Source organism: Alexandromys fortis, unplaced genomic scaffold, assembly GCF_014885135.2.
Source record: "Alexandromys fortis isolate MF-2015 unplaced genomic scaffold, M_Fortis_MF-2015_v1.1 scaffold_142, whole genome shotgun sequence".
Taxonomy (NCBI): domain Eukaryota; kingdom Metazoa; phylum Chordata; class Mammalia; order Rodentia; family Cricetidae; genus Alexandromys; species Alexandromys fortis.
The window spans coordinates 346,523-372,322 of NW_026068057.1; the positions used below are offsets into that span (position 1 = coordinate 346,523).

Sequence of the window (25,800 nt, forward strand, 5' to 3'; positions counted from 1 at the left end):
AGGAAGGGAGAGAGAGAGAGAGACAGAGAGAGAGACAGAGACAGAGACAGAGACAGAGAGAGAGAGAGAGAGAGGAGAGAGAGAGAGAGAGAGAGAGAGAGAGAGAGACAGAGAGACAGAGAGACAGAGACAGAGACAGAAAGAGAGAGAGAGACAGAGAGAGAGAGAGAGAGACAGAGAGAGACAGAGAGAGCACCTGGCATGTGTGCCTGTTTTTCTCCAGATCCCAGGAAGCCACACCCTAACTTGGTCCCACCTCTTGAAGATAATTGGTTAACAAAGCTTCCCCATCAACAGCTGACAACATATTTTTGGGGAAAAAAAGAGTGACAGTAGAGCATAGATTATCAACTACAGCAGGGATACCTTTTATAGAATCATTGTTATTGTAGTTACTTTTTTCTATAAAATTTTAAGTAAACATTTTCCTTACTTTTATGTATTTGTTGGCCTGAGTGATTGATTCAGTTCAGTACTGTAGTATTCACTACTAAGGAAAAACATGGTACTGAAGGCCAACATTTGTTTTAGTAAATAATTTATTCAATCACTCAAATATTTGTAAACTATTTCAGTGATTTGCTAAATTCACCTGGTACTTAAAATAATTCATGTCCCATTTTTATTCATTTGGTTTTCTTTATACAATTTAGGAATAAATTATGATATGATATATATAAAAGTTAATTCAGGTAATTTTCATATTCACAAAATTTTATTTATTGTGAAGTATATATACAGATATATCTGAAATTCATAAGTTCAATATAAAATTTTGTTTGTAGTGTTAATATAGGTTTGTATACATACATATATAAATAAATATTCATATACATGCTTGTCTTTTATTCTTTAAACAAGGTATTATGTGGCCCAGCCTTGCTGCAAACTCACTATAGTTGAGAATGACCTTAAAGTCCTTTTCCTCTTGGCTTCACCTTCCACCTGTTGAAATTACTAGCATGAATTAATATTCCCAGAATTACTTAATTATTTTTAATTAAAAAATATATAAATTAGAAAAACTCATTTGTCAGTAAAGACATATTTCCTTGTGGATATCTCAAATGATGACAGTTAAATATTTGCAAATACGGGTAGATTTATAGAGTATTGTAAGAAACTGATTTATACTTAATTAAGGTGTTCTCAATCTATAAAAATACGTACACCCATTACAACTATTTAATGAGGTTGAGATATATGTGACACTGAAGCTGTAATCAGGCATTAAATATATGTGCCATTTCCACATTACTTTTATGATCTTTGTGATTTTTAAAGAAAACTTTTATTGAATATGTTCTTTGACAATTTCATACCTTTAATTTCCATTTTACATACTGCCACCCTAGCCAGCTCTCATCTTTCCAACATCCTTATTAACCTATATATCACCTTTCACACATATATGTGTGTGTATAGATATACATAATATACACATAATACACACACACACATACTTAATGGTTTTTCATTTCCTGAGGTCCAAAGTGTTGGAAAAAGACTCTATTGAAGATGCATGGTCATTTAAATCTTGAAGTTACGAATATTTTGGCTATCTTTCTGCAAGCTAATAGTATGAACAATTTTGTTATGTAAAGTTAGCTATGAATTTTATATTTGATCTTAGCCACAAGGCTGAGAAGTGATAACTATGAATTTTAATACATACATTTAAGTAACTTATGTGACTAAAAATTGAAAAGTCTTAAGTTTTTTTTAAGGTTTCTGTTTTGTCTCCCTTCCTGTCCCAAGCCCATAATATTAAACGTGTGTGTGTGTGTTTGTGTGTGTGTGTGTGACTACCAAACAACGGCAATGTATAAACAAGATAGATTTAAATCTATAACAAAGAAAGGAACACAAGACAAAGCTTAAGATACAGACAATGGAAACATGAAATAGAAGTGGAATTCATCAGGATTATTAATCAAAGAGTTCATCAGAGATACTAATTGGAACACCACATTTGGAGCTGTGCGTTTATTTTTCTTTTCTCCGTGGTGGATAGCAGCTGTGTTTACCCACAAACTCAATCCTTGAATGTGGGTGCTAGACCCAGAAAGGTAGGGCAGTGTCTCAATATATACGGACTGCCAGGTGGGTTAGAAAGCCCACACACACAGGAGCCGAGCCACTCGTCTGTCCCCATTAATCACTGAAAACAGACAACGGTAAACGAAAGAGCTGGCAGACGGAGATTCTCAAACAAAGATGAGCATGCAGTTNTATTTGAGGCCCCTTGAGTTTAGTCATGCTCTTCTATGGGTTTATAACTTTCCACTGGATCCTGACTTGTTCATAAGTGGGCATACAAGTAAGCACAATGTATTTCCCCAACTCTATAAGTAGCTCAACAAGGATGGCTTAGTTCCCTCCCTCCCTACCAAATAATGGACAATTGATAGCCCAGCCTTGTAGACACATTACAGACAGCTGGGATTACTCTAAATCAAGATTATTTCTGTTCCACCTTTAGTCACACACAGGTAAGATGGTCTGACATTCAAAGTTTTAATTCTAGGGCTCATGGTTTAAAATAGATGTTCCCAACTTCTCTATGTGATGGTGAGCCTGGGTTTCAGAAAAGAAGTGACAAGTTCTGTTAAGGCCCAGGATACCCCAGACCTGAGAAAGGATTATGATCAGTGAGATTTCAGTGGCCATTTGAAACCTAACATCAAATTATATACAAACTACTGTTGTACATAATTTTAAAACAAAGTTGTGATATTTTATAATATAGAACTAGATAATTTACATTTGCCTTAGGAAATGGTTATTTTATCTGTCATCATAGATCAGATTTAATGTATAAATACAGCATTCTCAAATAACAGTTGAATCCTTAAAGTACGTTGATTAATTCAACTTTTAAAATATTCTAATTTAAGCTGGGCAGTGGTGGCACACACCATTAATCCCAGCACTTGGGAAGCAGAGGCTGGCATATCTTTGTGAGCTTGAGGCTAGCCTGTTGTACAAGAGCTAGTTAAGGATTGCTACACAACAACACAACAACAACAACAAAACAAATGCCATTTTATATGATGAACAAAGGTTGTATTTAGGGCCCTCGGGGTGGCTTAGTAGGTAAAAATGCTTGCTACCAAGCCTGACAGCCATAGTTTATTTCCTGCAACTAACACGGTAGAAGGAGAGAGCTGAGTCCTGTAAGCTATACTGTGACTCACACACACATGCATATACACACAACTTTGCATATACAATAAATAAGTACATAAGGATTAGATACTATTTTAAATTATATATAAATATTCACATTCTAAAGAATATATCATTATGAATAAGGAACATCTACTGATAATGTCTATTCCTTCTTGATAGTTGTGTGAAACTACATATGACAAGTTAATTACACTGGTAAGATTGCATATTTGAAACCAGATAAATAAATTGATAGGAATCATTTTACTGAGTAGGATGCCTTTGTGACCCAATGTTCATAAACAAATTTTCTGAATCAATTTAGAGATATGACATAGAAATAATCACTTGTCTGCAGAAATAGGTAAAGTAAATAAAGGTTAGTTTTCCAGTGTTCTGTAAATCATTGTGTTTTTTTTTTAATTCTCAACCCGTAAACCTGCTCTGTTAATCTACAGTTTTGATTTAATGCTACACAAAATATTTTTTTAAAATAAAACTGGATAAATAAGTATGGCATGAGACTTAGACAAAGATTATCTTTAAAGTTCTATAAAGTGAATATCTTTAATTTCACTTTTAATCATTGCTTTATTTCTTCATGGTTCTCAGAAATAAATTATCTACTCACACCCAGAAGCTGTAGTGATTGTCCAAAAGTATACACTGAGTTTTAACAGATTTCAGAAACATAATTTGCACATCATCAAATTCATTCATCTTAAGTGAAAATCCAATCATATTTTAACATATTTACTGAGCTTTCTAGCAAACACCACAATCTACTTTTAGAGTATTTCCATCTTTGTTCCCCTCTCTCAGTCAAGGCAGCCACTCATCTGCTTTCTGTCTCTTCTCTGGAGATTGCCCAGAAACAGACTCGTGAGTGCTCTTTCCATCTGACACTCTTTCATTCTGCTTGTTTCAGTTCACACTTGTAACATCAATCAGTATTTCATTCCTCTTTTTGCTTCATCTGTTTCCTCCCTCCCTCTGTTCTTCCTCCCCACCAATTCTTCTCTCTCTTTCCTTCCTGAATGGCACTTTTAATCATACTACTATACTTGCGCTATTATACATAGTGCTTCAGAGTGGGTAATTTGCAAGATTTTATATCTTGGTTCTCAGTGCTTGAGTATTCCTTGTCAAGCACCCACAGAATCAATGTATGATGAATGGGTTCTCTCCACTTCTAAGATTTGTTGCTATATTCTCACATGGTGTGATGTGTGAGGAAGACTAGCTAATTGTCTCTGATATTTAAAAAGCCACTGTTCCCATGCACAATGTCTGTGCTCAGGGCTACCTGTCTAAAGGTTTTGTGGCTTAATACCATTGCACTAGGTTTCAACCTGAATTTTTGAGAGGGCACATTCCAATTTATATTTTTTCCCTCAAATAACAACAGTTAAGAATACAATCAAATGCATTTCATTACAAGAGCAGTTCAAAAGTCTTAATCTATCAACAGATAAGTTTACAAGCTGCTCAGTCAAACAACAGGAAATCCTTGGACCTGAAGATAATTTCCTATAACTCCAAGTCGAAAGTTATAGATACACAGAGCAAGGGTTAGTTCTTAAGGCCTTGGGAAGTTTGACCTAGTTGGCTTTTCTGGGCACAGGAAATTTCCCAGTAGAGTTTGCGAGCATTAACTCTCCAAGGTGTTCATGATTGTTGCCGTTCTAGTTGAGTTGTCTGAGCGAGTTTCTCCCCTCAAGTCTTTAGTAGACATTATCATACTGGTGCTTTGTTGTGCCATAATCCCAATACTAAGGCTCTTCAGTCTGGGCAGAAGGAAACTAGATGAAATAGTTCTTCCAGGGCACTATGTACTCTGAACAGCTGTTGGCTTTTTCCAATGATATAACCACTGAAATTTATTTTCTGTGTCCTCTGGAGGAATCTTGTGAAGCACACTTTCTTGTGTAGTGTTATACTTGGACCCACAGGAAGTGACTCAAGAGCTTTGTGCCACAATACAAGGATCTAAGAGCTAAGGCTCCTCTAGACATAAAACCTAGAAATTCTGTGCGTGCTTTGGCTTTCTCACTTGAAACAACTATAAAATTCCAGGCCACGTTATTCTCAACTGATGGTAGTCATGATAATTTCAAAGATCTCGTGAATGACTTCAAGCTCCTTCTTCTATTGTGCAAATGAATAGCATCTGGTTTCCTGTTTCATATTTATCCTCTGCATCAGTATTTTCTCATGAGAACCATTTTGATTCTTCACAATCTGACGGGATGAGGCTCTTCCAAGTTAGGTCATGCTGCTTCCCTTTATTCCACCTAAAGATAGAATTTCCTACAAATTTTATCTTTAAACCAATTTACTCTTTTGTGATTATAACATACAATCAGGAGAGCCATGAAACACCCAAAATACTTGAATTATAGATGTGTGCTCCCCATGATTGAAGTTTATCACTCTGAAATTTTGACTTTCCTAAAGTCATGGACTTAACGCAGTCAAGTTTGCTGCTGTGTTCAAAGTACAGCTTGTCCTCTTCTTGCCAAATAAAACATTCATTTCTTATTTCCAACTCATCAGGATCATCTTCAATATATATTGTTCATCCCACATTCTACTGATTCCCTCTGCAATCTTCTGCTACAATCCTGTTTTCCTGAACCCTGAGAAAATTGTCCTTATCAACACATTCAATATTATACAGTCCTTGTCTTCATGTTTCTAGTTTCCCAGCCTCTTTCGATTTTCCATTCCCAAAGCTGAATCATCATGTATAGGCATTCACTGAGCCAAAAAAATCCATTCTCAGTTTTGATATCTTTTGTTGGTCTGTTTCCATAAAAACACAGGCAAATGAATAATTCATAAGTTACATAAATTTTGTTTCTAACAGATTCAAATGAGAAGATGTTACACATTAAGTTCTGGCCCAATTAGTGTCTGGTGAGGTCCTTAGCTCTAATTCTAAGACAGTGTCTTCTTGCTACATCATCACATGGCAGAATGTAGAATGAGTAGATTGATGTGCTTAGCATCAATGCTTTTATAAGACTGACTACCCTATGTCTGAGGATACAACTCTAATGATTTTCCATTCACTAAGTACCCAAATTTTAGTACTGATATATGACTTTGAATATCCTTTTTCAAGTTATTCTAGTTGTATAGTGAGTTTCATGTTGCAAATTTATTATTACTCCTCAGCATTACAATATATTAATTACTCATAGTCTTTTATTGTTTATTTTATAATTAAGCAATGGTGCTATATCTAATGTGACATTAGTAATTCTTATTTGTGGAAATCTTTAAGAGTTTCTGTGCTGGATATTTTACCTATCAATCAATTGCTTTCTGTAGAAGTTTATCTTATACTATAGGTTGCAATTTGAAAAATACTTGAGTATTAGTTTGGTTTGTAACTGTATAGCAAAATATTTGTTTGAATTATTTATAATGAGCAGAACAAAAATTTGTTGAATCATAGTACTAGAATCTGGTAAATCAATCATAAAAATGCTAAAAATTGCCTGGGCTCTTCTCATTTCATCACAAAAAGCTGAGAGCATAACATAAGTTTGTTTGAAAAGAGAAATATTATATACAACAGGGTATACCATGCCCTCAACAGCAAAGATCTTCCCACAATGACAACAATCCATTTTATGAGGTGGGATTTCAATTCTTCTTAAAAGTCCACCCCTCTCAGTATTGTTCCAATAGTCAGTAAAAAATATAAAACTATGATTTGATTATTGTTAACAGTTTTCTGTGGATGCTCACAATACATTAAAAACATTTATTTTTCCAAAGTTAACAATAAAAGATTTTTGCTGTTATTTATGAAATGTATTTTGGTTTTCAAAGAACAATAAAAAATAATGTGTCCAATATTTGAGTGTCAATAGTAATTCATATCTGCTTTTTTAGCATTTGTGGAATTCAGCATCTGGAAAGAATTGGCAAGAAACTCAATCTCTTTGACTCCCTTTATTTCTGCATTGTGACATTTTCTACTGTGGGCTTTGGGGATGTCACTCCTGAAACATGGTCCTCCAAGCTTTTTGTTGTTGCTATGATCTGCGTTGCTCTTGTGGTACTCCCCATACAGGTAAACCAGAACCTTGTTGCTCAATTTCTCTAGTAATAGAAGAACACCTGATTGTTTATTTCACACTAATATTATAAGACATGTTATTAACAGTTTCATGAATATTTATATTTTTATGAAATGTCTTTCTAAATTTTATTACATATTTTTTTCCCAAATCACAAGTAATTTGCTCCCATTTTGGTTTGATTGTTGAATATGTTTTCTTTTAAATATAGGTTATCTCATATTACCTATTGTAATATAATTTTAAATTATAGAATGTTAGACTAAGGAATTAAATTTGGAAAATGAAGAAATAAAGAGACATAAAGTTGAGTGGGTAAAAATGTTAATTTTTCACTGGGCAAAAGTAGGGCAGGCTGTTAATTCCAGCACTCGGGAGGCAGAGGCAGGCATATTTCAGAGTTCCAGGCCAACCTGGTCTACAGTTAATGTCCAGGACAGCCACAACTATACAGAGAAAACTTGTCTTGGAAAAACAAAACAAAACAAAAGCAAAAAGTTAGTTTCTCATGTTTATCTAACTAACGCAAACTCTGGGCATTGTGTTTGTACATTATGAAGCATTTTGGGTACTAGGTGGTTTGCAAAGGGCAGAGATATAAACAATGATCAATCTCTAATTCTTTGTTCTAATGAGCACTGATTGCCCATAAGTGAACAAATCAAGAACACAATGTGACAAATTAAAAATAAACTTTCATTCTCATTAAACAACCTGAAACTGTTTATACTGCCATGTCTGACTCCCTGACATTCGTCTACAGCCCTCATTACTTCATAGATAGCATGGGGCATTGCGTGTGTCAATGCAGCTTTCTCCCCTTGCATGATATGAGAATAATGAGGCAGAAGAATTTGGAGCAAAGTTGGCAGAGCTGTCCCCTTTCACGCAGTGAATGGCATATTACATCATACTTCCCTGAACATGAACTTGGACTAGCTCTGATATGGTATAATAGTGAAATCTCTCTAACATGTTTCATTGGATATCTGAAGCCTGTGGTCCTCATTTGTAATCTCTGGGGAAATCATGTGCTCAATCTGTTGTTATGGGATGCTGATCATTCTCAGGAACCTCAAGTATTTCCAGAGCAAGAAGTGCCATGTACTTGATAAAAGGTGGGAGGCACTGCACTCGACTTTCACTTTCATGTGGGATGATTTTCATTCACATGTGGGAAATTCATTACAGTTTGAACAATTGGCCTATTTGTGGATGGAGAGACAAAAATCGGGTGGCAACTATAGCCGTCACAGAGCTCAGACCGAGAAGCATGTTGTCCTGTGTGTCAGCTCACTGAAGATAGACTTACTGATGGATTTTCTAAATGAATTCTATGCACATCCAAGACTGCAGGTAAATTTAAACTATATTATGTACAACACTGAATCATACTTAATAGCACATTAATCAATAGTGTATCCTGTATTCTGGCAAAGTTTTATTTATATACCCACATTTTAAAAAGGCAAATGAAAGACTATAAATATAATGAGGCACTTAGAAAAAGTGCTGGAGGAATAAACAGCCTTGTATGTGTGCTAAGAGACACACGGGACTTGTTATTGCTAGAAAGAAAGATCTTGTTTGACTTAAAGGATTGTTGTTTCCTCTCTTGGGTAAAGCATAAATGATAGTTATATGAAGCAGTGAGTTTTAACATGAAATATAAAAGGCAATGAAAAGACAATCCTGAAAAGTGTAGTTATAAGAAATACTGCTGATAGGAATGTGAGAGTATGGCAGATCCTTTTTGTAAGTTTTTAATTTTTAATGTGTATGCGTGTACTTGAGTGTCTATGCATATGTGGGTTTGTGTATGCCTATGCATCTGTGTGTGTGTGGGGGGGTGGCTGTAGAAGCTAAAATATTGTGTCAGATCCCTGAAGGTGGTGTTGTAGACTATTGTGAACTCTTCAGTGTTGGTTCTGGGAACCAATTCATGTCCTTTGTTAAAGGCATCCAGATCTCTTACTTGCCAAGCCATCTCGCCAGTGTCTGAAATTTTCCTTTTGAGTATTCATTTTCTGGAGTGTGACTGAGTACTAATGAGACAAAGTAGATTTGGGTATTTATTTTTTCAGTGCAATTATTTCATTTCAAAGAAAAAAATAGTTGCTTGTTTTGTTTGTTCTGATAGAATTTGTGTGCGTAAAATCCTGAACAATTCTGAATATAAATATAATTCATAAGTGATATTTAAAATGCATAGTATTTTTATTTACCACTTTTAGTCTATATTATGCTTTTAAACTTTTACATAAACTTTAATTTTCTTTATAAATATTTTATGTATATGTGTATTAATATGCTCTAATCAGCTAATGCTCTCACAATAATTAACTCTAATAACAATATAGATATTCTAAATACTAACCATTTTGCTATACATACATTTTAAGTTAACCTCATATGGAAGGGTTTCCAGAGAAGCCAAATTCTTGTAGACTACTCTTAAGTCATTTTACATTTCAAATGCATTTTCTGGACCTCTAAATGATGATACACTTTAAAATATTTTGACCTAAAATCAATCTTATCATTTATTGTTTTCAATATAACTACAAGCTCCCAACTATATAATATTCGTTAGAAATTTTCCAAATTTCCAGTTCATAACATAATATTAGTTAGATGACAATAATAAATTTTAGTCTAAAAGGAATAACTTGAAGTATAAATGGACTCATAAACCTTTCTCTCTCTCATTCAGTATGTATTTTACACTCACTTTGCAGTGGAACCTAAACTAAAGGCGTGGGTGGCATCTACTCCTTGACTGCCTTTCTTTGTGCTACTGATAAACTAAAATAGCTCATGCTGATTGATTGTTTGCATTTATCACTTTATGTTTATCAAGTGCAATCTTATTTAATTTCTCTGAATTTAGATGTTAACTTTTTTATTAGCAGAAGTTCATTTTAATTTGATCATAATTAAAGGAAACTTCTTTAAGTATGTTGTGTACCTCTGTAGGATAAAATAAAGCATGCTCATGTTCATGACATTACCCACTCTTCCTTGAACAGGATTATTACGTGGTGATATTGTGTCCTACGGAGATGGATGTGCAAGTTCGGAGGGTGCTACAGATTCCAATGTGGTCACAACGAGTGATCTACCTTCAAGGCTCAGCCCTTAAAGATCAGGACCTCCTGAGAGCAAAGTAGGCATTGCCACCCACATTCTATCTCTAATATTTTAATTTTCAGTCCTCTGATGACTTTTCTCTTATAATTTTTGTAAGATACATTTCACACATATTTAAATTTAAAATTGAGCTCAGTTCTGCTGATTATAGAACATATAATAATACTACTAGAAATATAGGCCTTTTCCTCCTTTTGTTTGAAGTCAGATGTCTATGATAACACAGTTATATCATGCAATGAGAAGTCGCCATGATAGAATAATGATTGCTGTCAGAGATAGATAAGAGGTCTTGAGACTTCCCATTATTAAAGTCTCCAAATTTCACAATTTGGCTTTTGTTTTATAAATAAAATATTTTGCCTAAATATTAGGTGAGATATCAGAGCATGAGCCAGTGTTTGAATTTTTAAAAGGTTGCAGCAGGTTCTCAGCAGCACATTTTATCTTGCTGAGGTTAAAGTCTGAAAAGTCCTCAGAGCGGGAGGAAGCAGGATCCTGAGACATCCTGTGGAGTTGCCCTCATATTCTCTATATGCCTGTCATCTGGGCTTAAAAGGTGCCATGGTCTAACCATTTGTTATGGGAAACTGAGGGAATAGACTGGGGGGCCTTAGCCCACTAGGGGATTGAGGCTAGCACAAACAATTTTCTTAGCTTTAATACCAGGAGAAATCTCTAGCAAGCAGAGCTTTGCTAACCTCTGCTGTTAAGGATTCAAGTGTATGTTCATGTTTCTCCTTGGATGCTTTCATCTACTGTTTTAAATGTGATGGTTTCCTCATCACAATTGATAACCTAAGATTTTTGCCTTCCAGGGTTCACCTAATGTCCCAAGTCATGCTTAGGTACTGAGTAGTTGTGAATTCTGAAAGTACTTTTGATCTATCATGAGGAAAATAAATTTAGCTGAATTTTGTTTTATTTAATGATTTAATTAAAAAAAAAAACAGTGAAGAGAAACTTCCACAAAATAACGAATGGTAAATATTGGGAAACTAAAGAAACTTAATATTATATATTTTGTTTTAGAGTTTATCTCCATTAAATACTATAGGTGACAGTTCTATAAACAGTCAGATATTACTAAACTCTTGTGTGAATTTGAGCTTTAACACTTTCTTAATTGATATCTATATAATTATTAGAAGTTGCCACATTTGCATCCTCTAAAGCTCTATATTCTTTTATCTATATACATCAATCTCCTTAGATTACTATCAATTAAGTTCTTCACATAGCTTTTCCACTGTGTATTGATATGTATGCATGTAGTAGAAGCATTTTATTCTGGGAATTTAATCCAAGCTGTTTGTTTTAGCTGTAGTTATCTCTGATAAATTTTACGTGGCAGTACTCATATTAAAATGATTTTCTACAAAAAGGGTCACTTTAAAGAAAACCCTCCATGTAAATTGTAAATAGATAAATGGCGAAAAAAAAGGGGTGACAAGGGACTGTTGACCACCTAGCACTGTTCCAAGAGGTGGGCTTAGAAAGACATCTCTTAGGGTGACAGACTATTTGCTGTATGGACATTCCTAATCCTAATGTTATATAAAATATTTGGGACTTAATGATAACTAATACATTCTTCAGCATAATTCCCCATGCAAGGAACAAGGAGTAGGAGTCTCCAAACAAGTCCCGAAGGTCAGTTTCTTGACTTCACTGCTTTACAGAAAATAACGCTTAGAGAATTTGTCCAACACCAGTGTTATTTAGCAATCATGCCTCAATGTTTTCTTCAGAATTGTTTTGTTTGGGTCAGTTTCCTGGGCTTTTTATCTTTCTTCTCTAGTGAGAACATATTTTTTTTTGAAAAATCTAACTTTATCACAGTGTACCAGAAAGATAAATCATTACTAATTTGAAAAGCAACCATTCTCATGTTTTAAAACCACAAGTTATGAAGAACTAAAACATATTTTTTTAGTTACTAATTTTGAGAATTGAAAAGCATTAGCATGAGGAAATAGAGTTTGAAACAAGAGGCTGGACAGTCTCCTGGAAGCATAAACATACAGTGGAGTTTGATTTAAAACCACTACACATATCTGTTCCCTCTCTCTAACTGAGTAGTTATAGTTCAGTTAGGTTAGCCATATAATAAAGATCAGCAGTGTTCCTAATATGAGCAAAACATATTAATAAAACTATAATAGCTAATTTCAACTTCTTTTTCTGCAATAAAATCAAGAGCTCTATGATTATGCCATTTGTTATTTTCAGAAAGGTAGTCAGGGTTGACCAGATATCCGACTGTCCTTTAAGTGTCAGGACACACAGATAGCTGTGGACCAGGCAATGACACAGCCACTCCAGCAGCATTTCGGTGTGGTTACTCTGTTTCCTGTCTGTGTTTAGGATGGACAATGCGGAGGCCTGTTTCATTCTGAGCAGCCGCTGTGAAGTGGACAGGACATCATCTGTAAGTCAATGAAACCCCCTCAGTAAACTTTGGTTTTCACCATGCAAGGTTTTTGCTTAGTATGAGTTGAAACAAAACAAAACAAAACAAAACAAAAAAAAAAAAAAACAGGGAAATCAAAAAATCTAGCAAATGAAAACAAAACAACAGCAACAAAAGAAAGCAAAAACTAGCATAATGAAACTTTGTAACTTTAAATTTTCACCAAAGTTAAGCAATTATTTGTTAGCTATAATTATTTTAACATTAAAAACATTGTCCATTGTGTCAACAAAACTCTTATTAATCTTTTACCTACTTTCTAGTAATCCTTTAGCTAAATATGTCCTACAAGATAGAGCTTTGTTAGGATGACCTAACCCTCCCTAACACCAAATGAAAACAGATGACTCAAGTATAATGAGATTAATTGGAGAATTTCTTTAACACTATATGTTGCTTTGAAAACTCTTTTCAAGTTATTTAAAGTGGGGACTGGAAATGTTCATTGTTTAAAAAGATATGCAGGAATCAGTTTGGTAACTTGACTTAGTAGAATTTCTGTGATGTATTTTTTTAAGTCCAGGCTACTTTAAATCAAACTAACTTAAATAAATTACCGGCTTATGATTATAGTTTTCGAAGAGATAGTTTAACTGCACTTGGTTTTGTATAAACTTGGATTAATAAATGGTAATATGATTGGCTTTATATATGAACTTCTTGCTCACAGGTTTGTAATTTAAAAAAGCTTTCTCACTAGTCATGAGAAGATGGTTCCTATGAAGTGATTCTATTTTCACCAAATTCAAATGCTAGAAACCTTACTTTTAGTGGCTCAAGATTTGAATTTATCTAGAGACAAGGTATTGACAATAGTTTAATGTGGAAATAGAGTCACTTTTTGTGAGTCTCTAATGTGAGTCTTAAAAACAATGGTGTCCTATACAAGAAGAAAAATGTAAGGAAGGTGCATACATGAAGGGTTTCATATAAACATGAAAGTTGTCAGAAGAGCCAACGACATGCACTTGGCATAAGATCTCCCCTCACAGCTCTGGAAAGAGCCAAATTGTCACCACCTTGAGTTCAGTCTCTAGCATCTAGGTCTGTGGGAAAATAGATTTCTGAGGATTATCTGACTTTCTGGGATTTTGTCATAGCTATCCTGGAACTAATCATCAGACATCACACAAGCACAAGGTCAGATAATATCTCAAATAGTTCTTTTACATATGTTTTAAAAAGTCGGGGCTGTGGAGATGATCAGTTGTTAACTGCATGCACTGCTCTTACAAATGAGCTGGCTTCACCTCCCAGAGACTTTATCATTGACTAGCAGCTGCAGGAGGCCTGACACTCCCCTGTTCTGAGTTCTGTGGTAACTTCTCCACATTTGCCTCACACACACAGACACACAAACTAAAGTAAAAATTTTAAATGTCTTCACTCCTCTCCGTTATCATGTAAATTATTTTAGTCTAGATTTTCATTACTTTATGTAATTTCAATTTGAGATTCCCTATATAGTTGGGCATAAAAGTACTCCAACCAGATCTGATACAGTAGGGAATTTGAACATAATTGTATGTGGGTATTATCGTTTCACACATAGCTGACAGTTTTGTTCATATGGATTTTTAATTTTACAGATCTTATACTCTCTCATTAAGGAGCAGAGACATATATATGCAAATAATGTATAGTATTTTCTAGAGTTAACTTTACAACATGAATTTAGGAACCTTTAATTGAAATATTTGTAATCCATTACTTTCTGATTGAAGAAAATTGGCAAGAAGTTAATAAAAGTACCCATAAGGACTAAAAGTTAAGTAAACGAGGCAACAGTAGTAGAATTCTGGAAGTTCTAAAGCAAGTAGATGAGTGGCAACTGGCTCATCTAGAGGAAGTTAAAGTTTATGTTTATAGAGGAAATGCATCACAAGTTCCTGCTGTTGTCAAGGGGACCTCTAAGGTCTCAGAAAAAAAGGGGCCAGTTATTGCTTAAACTAGAAATGTATGTAGGACTTGTTCAAAGTCAAAGAAAGAAGCAAATTCCCTGTATCTCTCCACCTTTGCCTTGCTGGATACTTTCTGAACTCAGGGAGAAAAGGTATGGTATTTAGGCAATTTTCAAGGCTAGTAAGTAAATCTGGGTGACCTAGGTACACGCTTCATCTTAGTGGATTGAGCACTAATTGTTTGATGTATTTTATATGCTTCTTTATATAAACATATTTTGGGGAAGTGGTTCATCATAAAGGAAAATGCTATATATGCTGGTGTGTGTGTGTGTGTGTGCGTGTTTGTATGTTCTTGTGTGCACACAAGAGTGTGCATTCACATGTTCATATGAATATACAAATATAGAAATCCCTGGGGCAATATGTGATCATGCTATAGTGAAACATATGTAATACTACTGTACTACCATTTTTTTCTTTGAATTTTTCTATTTTAAATACTTTTCTTTATATATATATATTCAGTTCATAGGAGTCAGAGTAAGTGGATATTTTAGAGAACGGCCAAGAATAATAATAAAGAAAAAGAGAATGAATGAACACAAAATGTATACCAAAGCTAAAAGAGAAATCAGGGGAAGCAGAAGAAACTTACTATAAATATGGATGCAGAAATAATTTTTACAATATCTATTCAGAAGATGTTGATATTCAATAAACTCCTTAAGTGTAATGTGAGAGCTCAATGTCTGTATCAAAAAAGAATAATAAACTACAAAACAAATCAAATCAACTGATCAAAAAACATTCCAGAATCCTCTAGAAGCCTCTGTAAATACAGGAAAATTCAGTTAGTAGTCTAGAAGGTAAACTTAACGCTAGACATATGAAGAAAACTAGACTACATAATAAGCCTAACTCAAAAACAAGAGTAAGTCATGAGAACATAGCATTTTATTCACCTAGGATTAAATGGATGAAATAATATCTACAACGTACTAAGTAAAAAGAAGGGAACTGAGAACCAACTTCTTCTGTCACACACAATTCAATTCAATCAAATTTGGGAGATGAAACTGTCCACTGTGTAAGACTTGCTTATTGTAGTATAATAGCTGTGAAATAACCACATTTGCATTGGATGTAGATGGGCATATAGTGAACAAAATTAGCATGACGAATACTAATCAAAGAAACTGAAGGAGAAGCAGAAAAAAATACATTTAAAACTAACTATGGAGAAACCAAATTCTCCATGCATTTGAATTGACTGGGTTACTTTGATAAGGTAAAATCACTTGCATTTATGCCAGTATAATATAAGGAAATGCCAGTAAACAAAGATTGAATTTAAAGTTTATATATATATATATATTTATACACATATGGCTACATATATGTTTATATGGATATATACATACATATATATGTATACACACAGAAACAGAAACACACATGTATGCATGCACATGCACACACACAGACACACACAGTTCTTCAAGGAGATGGAAATAAAAATACATTTCTTTTCAAATTTCTGAAAAAAATCTTTTCCACATAGAATTCTATATGAATTTTTCTTTTCTTAAAAAGAAAAGCCAAGGAGATAAAAGGGAAGTCACTCATTTTTGAACAGATTAGTTTTCAAACAGAGTACAACTCTTGGGAAGATACTAAAAGATGTGGTTTCCAAAACCTAAGTGAGAGCAAAGAAAAGATCTCCAATACCCAAAGCCAGTCTTGAACCAACAGCTATGAGACAGTTTGCATTTGCCGAGTCACCTCACAGCACATGGAGGGCTGCCTGTGGACAACTGTCAGTTGCTGTTCTCTGATGTGGGTGAACATACTGAAAACAGATTTCTGCTTGACAAATGGTGCACCCAGAATGTGACCTATTCAAATTTAAAAGTTGAAGGTCTGGCTCCCACAATGCCATAGTTGATTTATATTTAGACCCAGGACTTGAAAATAGGAAATAAAGTTCAAGGAAAATCATTAAACTAGTTCCTCATCTGGTTGTGATTTTTGATATTAAGGACCAGTACTATGGGGCAGCCTTGTAAGGAGCCAGCCAAGGCTTGGGATCTAACAGTGAAATCCATGCGTTTAGCATCTTGTTATGGACTATGTCCTCCTGAACAGGAAAAATTTAAAATTCTCTTATATATGAGCCACCCAAGTCTGGAGTATGCTTCTTTAACTGCCTAAACAGAGGAAATAAACCTTGCATTCATGATTTGAAGAAACAAATGAATAAAGTACTGTACAGCCTCAAGAAGAAAATGAGCTATTGCTGATTGAAACTGAACTGTGATGCCCTTCCTGTCTTACAAAGAGCAGTTGCCAGCAGAATGAAAACTCAATAGTAATCACATCTCAATTTATTGTGAACTCTAGTTCAAAGATGTGGAGCAAGGGAGGTGACCATGAGATCAGGTAAGGGAACACAATGGTATACTTTTTCTGTCATGGGAAGCCAGTAGATAACATTTTTAAAGGAAAAAAAATAATTAAGAAATAGAAATCTATTAATACAGTCAAAATTAAAAAATAAGGAAACAAGAAAATCATCAGTATTAGAGCTTTAAAGTTAAAGTTTTTTTTTTAAATATATACAATAGAATAGTGTGATAGCTTCAAAGGAAATGGACTGATCCCGGAGTGGCATTATTAGGAGGTGTTCCTTTGCTGGAGTAGATAAGCCCTTGTTTAAGAGAGGAAGTGTGTCACTTTGGGGGTGGATTTTGAGGTATCATGTATGTTCAAGCTACACACAATGTCTCAGACTATTTCCTGTTGCTAGGACAAGATGTAGAACTCTCAGCCATCTCTCCAGTGCTGTGTGCTTGCACGACACCATGTCTCACCACAATGATAATGGACTAAATCTCTGAACTTTAAACCACCACCTCAATTAAATATTTTCCTTCATAAGACTTTCCATGTCGAGGTGTTTCTTCACAGCAATAAAAAACCTAACTAAGACAAATGAAAACAGGAAGCTGCTACTTTATTTTATGGACATTATAGAAATAGAATCTATTCAAGTGCATATGTGTATTCCTTTAGTGTTTTTTTTTATTAATTAGAATACATAAGGTGAGTTTCCTTTAGGCAAAATTGATCGTATGATAGGCACTTGAGTGCAGGAGATAAAGGAGTTCCTTTCATTCAAACTTTATGTAATCCTTAAGAGACCAGTAAGACAGCAGATAAATCAGCAGTGGAGCAATATGCACACTTTTATGTGGCCATGTATTTTTTTATATTTTATTGTTTTTAATTGAGCTATACATTTTCCCCACTCCCATTCTTTCCTCCTCTCTCTCCCCTTCCACCCCCAAACCTATCCCCCATGCTCCTTATTTACTCAGGAGATCTTTTATTTTTCTCCTTCCTAGGAAGATCCATATATTTCTCTCTTAGGGTCTTTTTGTTGTCTAAGTTCTCTGAGGTTGTGGACCACAGGTTGGTTTGTTGTTGTTGTTATTGTTGTTTCATTCAAAAAGCTACTTTTGTCTGAACACATATATTTGTTTTTCTGGGTCTGGGTAACCCCACTCAATATGTTTTTTTTTTTTTCTGGTTTCATCCATTTGCATGCAAATTTCAATATGACATCATCTTTCACTGCTGAGTAGTACTCCATTGTGTAAAAGTACCAGATTTTCTTTTTCCTTTCAAAATTGAAGGACGTCTAGGTAATTTCCAGGTTCTGGATATTATGAATAATAATTCTATGAGCATGGTGGAGCAAATTTCTTTCTGGTATAATTGCACATCCTTTGGGTATATGCCTAAGAGTAGTATTGCTGAATCTTGAGGTAGATTCATTCCTAATTTTCTGAGAAATCACCATACTGATGTCCAAAGTGGCTGTACAAGTTTGCACTCCCACCAGAAATGGGGAAGTGTTCCTCTTACTCCACATTCTTTCCAGCATAAGTTGCCATCATTGTTTTTGATCTTGGCCATACTGACAGGTATAAAATGGTATAACAGAGTTGTTTAGATTTGCATTTCCCTGATGGTTAAGGATGTTGAGCATTTCCCTTAGTGTCTTTTGGCCATTGGAGATTTGTGGTCACACATTTTAAGATTGGACTGTCATCCTCAAACTTGATGCATTATTTTGTTTTATTTACAACCGCCATTCAAAATTGTAAGGGAAGTCAAGCAAGGCCTGGTATAATAGGTAGCATACCACATGATCTCCATTGTTTAATTTCACGAAAAGACGGGGTAGTAAGGACCTGGTAGATTTGGTGTGGTAAATTAATCCTTTGGAAACCAATAGGTACTTCTTATATTATTGCTTGGGGCCTCAGAAAAAAGGTATATGAAGGGAATATATTTAGGGTCCTGGGTTACTTTGATAAGGCAAATGCACTTGCATTTGTATTCATCTCTTTTTAAAACTATTTTTCTGTCCCAGGAAAGCAGGGAAAGGCTAATGCTAAACCAGAAGAAGCTTATTAAAAACATATAATCCCATAAATTTATACATTTTAATATAACTATATTATGTATACATGTATTCATAGGTATATCTAACTATATCTAACCCTATTGCCTGACAATAAATGTTGTCTCAACTTATAATATTATTTTTTACTTGTTAGGAAACATCTTAACATCTGGCATAGTCACTGATGCGAATCCTGCACTATGTTCAATAGAGAGGCCCATCAACAATTCCCTCAGCCTTCAATCCTCTTTTGGCAATTGGGGAATATGTACAAGGGTCAGTAGAAAAGCACTGCTCATTAATTCTTCAACAATTAATAAACACATCTTTTAAGTTTTATGAAAGAACTGTACCTGACTCAATTAATTTTGTAGGACTAGATGATAAATACACAGGGATTTGGTCTACAAGACTTACTTCAGTTGTCTAAGTAAATTGTTTCCTTTGGGTGGTATGTTCACACAGAGCATCAAGCACGCTTCCATCGGGATTTCCTAATTTTGCTGTAATATATTGACTTCATTGGTGGTAATATTCTATTTTATTTAGAGAATAATCAACTTTCTTCACCCTTTAACCGATCTTGTTGGAATCACTGTATTTTCCCTGTTCATCTAGCACAGTCAAGTTTCTTTGAAATACTCAGCAACTTGGGAGCAATGGTGTCTTCTGACCTAAGTTTATGTTTTCTATTTGATTAAGGATGATAAGGTTCTATAATTTGAATCAAATTTACTACCCATACATATGCGAAACACATCAAAAATTTTGGGGAAGTTCTTTCTGTATCCTGTATATATTCATTAGTCTTTCCTAGGCCATGTCTTTGCATACTTTGAAGTAAGTTGAAAAATTACAGAAAAAAAAACACTAAAATGAAAATGTATAGTATTATTTAACTGACTTTAAGGAGTGAATGGAAGTTTTACTTTGTTTCCAGTAGTGAATATACCATTCAGGTTACTTTTATACAGTGGAGACAGGAACTGAACAGCTAACATTGAGTGGGATATTTCTCTTCCCTTAGGCGTAGGATCAATTCCAAGGATAAAAATATGAAGTCCAACAGCGAAATCTTTGGATTTCTGAGGAAGACAAAACATAAAGTGGATTTTGAAAGGTTTCATATATTTTTGTTGTTGTTTTGATTTATTTAGTAAAAATAGATTTTTCTCACATACAGTTTATCCCAACAGGTTTCTCCTCCCTGCACTTTTCCAAACTCCTCACCCACACTCCTGTCTCTGTATACGCTTTCCCTCCTTGTTCCATTCCAAAAGAGCTGTCTTCCGAGAGAAAACAACCAGCCATGATAAAACAGAATACAACAAGACAGGGCAGAAGTCATCACACTGAAGCTGGAATAGGAACCCATCATGTGGAAAAGAGTCCAAGAGCAGGCAGGAGTCAGAAATTCTTCAACTCCCACAGTTAGTAGTTCTGCAAAACTAGGCTAACAGCTAAAATATCTATGCAGAGGATCTAGTGCAGGCCCGTGAAGGTCCTGTGCCTACTATTTCAGTCTTTGTAAGCCCATATGTGCCTTGCTTAGTTGATTCAGTGGGTCATATTCTCCTAGTGTCCTTCATCTCCTCTGACTCTTACAATCTCTCTTCCCCTCTCCTCATCCTCCAGTCCTAAAAGAGGAGAGGGTACCCTGCCCTGTGGGAAGTCCAGGGCCCTCCCCCCTCCATCCAGGTTTAGGAAGCAGTACATGCGGTAGAGACAAATCCCAGTGCCATTATCATTGGCTTCTCAGTCTTCCCCAATTGTCAGCCACATTCAGAGAGACCAGTTTGATCCCATGCTCACTCAGTCCCAGTTCAGCTGGATTTGGTGAGCTTCCATTAGCCCAGGCACGCTGTCTCAGTGGGTGGACCAACCCCTTGTGGTCCTGACTTCCTTGCTCATATTCTCTCTTCTTACTCTCTTCAACTGGACCTTGGGAGCTCAGTCCAGTGCTCCAATGTGGGTCTCTGTCTCCATCTCCATCCTTCGCCAGACGAAGATTCTAAGGTAATATTCAAGATAGTCATCAGTCTAACTACAGGACAAAGCCAATTCAGGCACCCTCTCCTCCACTGTCCAGGGTCCTAGCTGGAGATATCAACGTAGACACTTGGGAACCCTTCATGAGCCAAGCCTTGTGCCAACCTCAAAATGGCTCCCTTAATTAAGATATCTTTTTCCGTGCTCCCATATCTGTCTTTCCTCTGTCTCAACCATCCCATTCACCCAAGTTCTTCCCATCCCTCTTCTTCTCCCTTCTCTCCCCCACTTCCCCACCACCCCCATGCTCCCAACATTTGCCTGGTGATCTTATCTGCTTCTAATTTCCAGGAGAATCTATATGTGTTTTGTTCTTTAGGTTCACCTTATTACTTGGCTTCCCTAGGATTGTGAATTATAGGCTCAATGTCCTTTGTTTATGGCGAGAATCCACTAATGAGTGGATTCTATTTCCTCATGACTTATAGGACTATTTAAATTGTTCACCTGGTCTTGATTTAATTTTGGTATATGGTATTTATCTAAAAAATGTCCATTTCTTTTACATTTTCCAATTTTGTAGCATACTGGCTTTTGTAATAAGACCTAATGATTCTCTGAATTTCCTCAAAGTCTGTTGTTATGTCCCCCTTTTCATTTCTGATCTTGTTAATTTCAGAGTTCTTTCTCCACTTTCTGATTAGTTCAGATAGGGGTTTGTCAGTCTTGTTGATTTTCTCAAAGAACCAGCTCTTTGTTTCATTGATTCTTTAGATTGTTTTCTGTGTTTCTATTTTGTTGATTTCAACCATCATTTTGATTATTTCCAGTCTTCTACTCCTCCTGGGTGAGTCTGCTTCTTTTTTTTTTTTTTTTTTTTTTTCTAGAGCTTTCAAGTGGGCTGTTAAGTTTCTAACGTGAGCTTTCTCTGTTTTCTTTTTGTGGGCACATAGTGCTATGAACTTTCCTCTTAGCACTGCTTTCATAGTGTCCCATAGGCTTGGGTATGTTGTATCTTCATTTTCATTGAATTCGAGAAAGACTTTAGTTTCCTTCCTTTTTTCCTCCTTGACCCAGGGGTGGTTCAGTAGTTGACTGTTAAGTTTCCATGAGTCTGCAGACTTTCTGAGGGTGGAATTGTTGTTAAATTCTAACTTTACTCCACGGTGATCTAATAAGACACAGGTAGTTACTCCAGTTTAAATGTGTCCTTTGTTACCGAGTATATGATCAGTTTTTGAGAAGGTTCCATGAGATGCTGGGAAGAAGGTATATTCTTTTCTGATTGGATGGAATGTTCTATAGATGTCCATTAAGTCCATTTGATTCATTACATCTTTTAGTTCTCTTATTTCTCTGTTAAGTTTCTGTCTGTTTGACCTGCCCATTGGTGAGAGAGGAGTGTTGAAGTCTCCTACTATTAGTGTGTGGGGTTTGATGTGTGAAATGAGTCCTAGTAATGTTTCTTTTATTACATATGTGTGCACTTTTATATTAGGGACATAGATATTCAGGACTGAGACTTCATCTTGATGAATTGTTCCTTTGTGGCTGCTATGGTCCCCTTCTTGTTTCTGATTTTATTAATTTGGATATTCTCTCTTCATCTTTTAATTAACTGAGATAAGAGTTTGTCTATCTGATTGGTTTTCTATTCCTGAATTGGGGTTGGTATGCAACAACTTCTGGAGGATGGAAGCCAGGCGGGGATGGTATAGGAAATGGATGAAGATGTGGGCAGAGAGGCTTAATGTTTCACAATTTTGATATAGTGAACTTATTCAGTAGTATTTTCTGAGTCGACCAATGTGTCTGCATATAAGGATAACATGTTCAATGTAAATTTGTGTTTTAAAACTTGCTCAGCTATGTATTTTCTACTGAGAGGAATTTTAAAGTTACACATTATGTGGTTCTTATTTACCCTGACGTAATTTGAATAAACTTTTATTTATCTGAGTTTTGATGTCTTTTGATAGTCTACTATTTCTGAAAAATAAATTTTAATAGTTATATCAGAATGTTCATTTAAATCTGAATTAAATGAATTATTTTGTTACATTAATAATAACACTAAGTATTGTAACCAGAAAAAAAAAGGATGCCCCAGAAATTGTTCTATGTGTATTGGTCTCTCTTAATAGCAACAACAAATTATGGCTAATTATACTATAATGTTTTAAAATATAAAAGTTTATAATAACAAGTGGTATTTATATACATTAGAAAATTTTAAAACAATCCTGAATTTTAAAGTGCCAAGTTTTCTACATCAATAACTATTTCTTCTTAATGTTGAATGAACAATGTACTTTCAAAAGTATCATGAAGTATAAATTGATTTAAGTCAAAATTCTCTTTAATTAGTACAGATTAAGTAATTATAAAAATAATAATGTGTGTTGGGTAGGGAGATGACGTCTTGCTGTTTTTGCAAGTCTGGGGACCTAAGTTGAAGTCCCCAGATCCCACCAAAAGAGCAGAGTATAATTACACCTGGCTACATTAAGTGGAGACTAAGACAGCTGGATTCTCATACCCACCAGCCAGCTAGATTAGACTAAATTTTGGCCTTCCTGTTCTGTGAGGATCCCTATCTCAAACAGTAAGGTAGAGGATGATAGAGAAAGACTCTTGCATTCGTACTCTGGTCTCCACATATTCACTCACATGCTCATAAGAATACAGAAGACACACATATACATACAAACAAATAAACACATGTCGTAGGAGGTTGCTTGTTTATTTCCCGGCTGCCCAGACTCCCAAAATAATCACACAGAAACTATATTATTTAAGTCACTGCTTGGCCCATTAGTTCTAGTTTCTTATTTGCTTACTCTTACATCTTAATTTAACCCATCTCCATTTATTTATATTTTACCATGAGGCTCCTGGCCTTCTGGCAAGGTTTCAACATAGCTGTCTCTGGTGGCTGCTCCATGGCTTCTGTCTGACTATGCCTCCTTTTTCTCAGCATTCAGTTTAGTTTCCCTACCTACCTGTATTCTGCTCTGCACAGGCCCAAGCAGTTTCTTTATTAACCAATGGTATTCACAGCATGCAGAAGGGACTCCCTTATCAAACACATACAGAAATAAACACAAAGATAAATTATTTTTATATTCTTTTTAAGGAAAAGGCAATTATATTTTCCTTAATATGATACTAATTGAAGATTGTAGATGTAACTTTCTGCAAATGTTGTTTGCATGCTTTTACTGGGATGAAATTGGAGTTGACATTTTATTATTGGTATGTACATGTTGGAACAACTGTTCCAAGTTCATTAGTAAAATAACTTGAAAAAAAGAGCCAAGCCTATTTGACAGTTATTGAGTAGCTCTCGTATGCCAAGGCATTTTTTACATTATGGCATTTCATGCAATTGTTTTAGAGTTGAGAGAACTGGAGCTCAGCATAATAGCTTATTGTTCACATGGGATATCAGTCAAATTTATAAATTAAAATGATTATAATGTTTAACATTATAATTAGTTCAACATCTATTCACTGTTCCCCAACATTCGCTTGTGGTCTACTATTTCCTTGTACTTAGTCTGTTCCCTAGACAAACTTTGACTCTTTTACCATTTAAGCTTATATGATATATATATATATATATATATTCCATATATATTCTGTTTTTAATAAAGAGACAATTGTAACTCTCACATACCTTGCACCGCGGCCTCTGTCTGTGCTTCGGGCAAGGGGCTGGAGGTTGAGAATACACCCATAGAGACAAATCGACACACAGAACTTCCAACACTGGTACCAAAAGCCCCTCTTTAATAGCACCATGGAGTCTTAAATACACTGCAGTCAATGGCCAACAAGTGAAAATCCCATCCCTAAGCACAGCTTCTAGTAACTTTAATTAGACAGGGAAGTGCAGCTGAAGGCCAGGACTTAATTGGTCCCAACACTCACATCCAGGTTTTAATTCCCATCGTCATTTTTTGATCATTTACAGAAACAATTTCCTAGCTATAAGTAGATACTATTTTTTGTTATTGTGCCTATCCATCTAAAATTAACCTTAGTGATGGAATTTTGTGGCTGTAAACAAAACGTTATGGAAACCCACAGGCCACCTGGATGTTATTTCTGTTTTTATTCTCATTGTGTTTCTTAATCACTTATTTAGGTTCTCAAAATCAGATGTTTTGCTGTCATTTCCATTACTATTTTTTACATTTGGAGGCTGACAGGTGACTGTAATTTATGTACCTGTTATTTAGCACTTATTATCATATCATTCATTAATTTGTTATCTGTGTCTTAAGAGACTACACTGAAGTATACATTTGAGTACCTCTTATTAACTACTTATTTTATCACTTCCACTTTCAATTATGCAATGAATATTTACTGTTTTCTATTCCAAACAATAATATACCACTTGGACCCAACGTTTTGAACTTAAGAGAAATAGGCTTATATAGTAGCACAAGTGATAATATTGAAAACAATTTAAAATCTTTTAATGGTTCTCCGTGACTATTAGAAAAGAGGACCCATCAGATGTCATGTGAATGATTCTTT

General features: G+C 35.1%; 1 protein-coding gene across 1 annotated transcript in view; it reads left to right on the forward strand.

Moving 5' to 3' along the window:
* Kcnt2 (potassium sodium-activated channel subfamily T member 2) overlaps window positions 1-25,800 on the forward strand; it is a 351,264-nt gene that overhangs the window by 197,658 nt on the left and 127,806 nt on the right. The window contains exons 8-11 of the mRNA XM_050119976.1: window positions 7,078-7,258; window positions 8,457-8,621; window positions 10,295-10,431; window positions 12,783-12,846. Coding sequence (XP_049975933.1) covers window positions 7,078-7,258; window positions 8,457-8,621; window positions 10,295-10,431; window positions 12,783-12,846 — 547 coding nt within the window. The remainder of the gene's footprint in view (window positions 1-7,077; window positions 7,259-8,456; window positions 8,622-10,294; window positions 10,432-12,782; window positions 12,847-25,800) is intronic.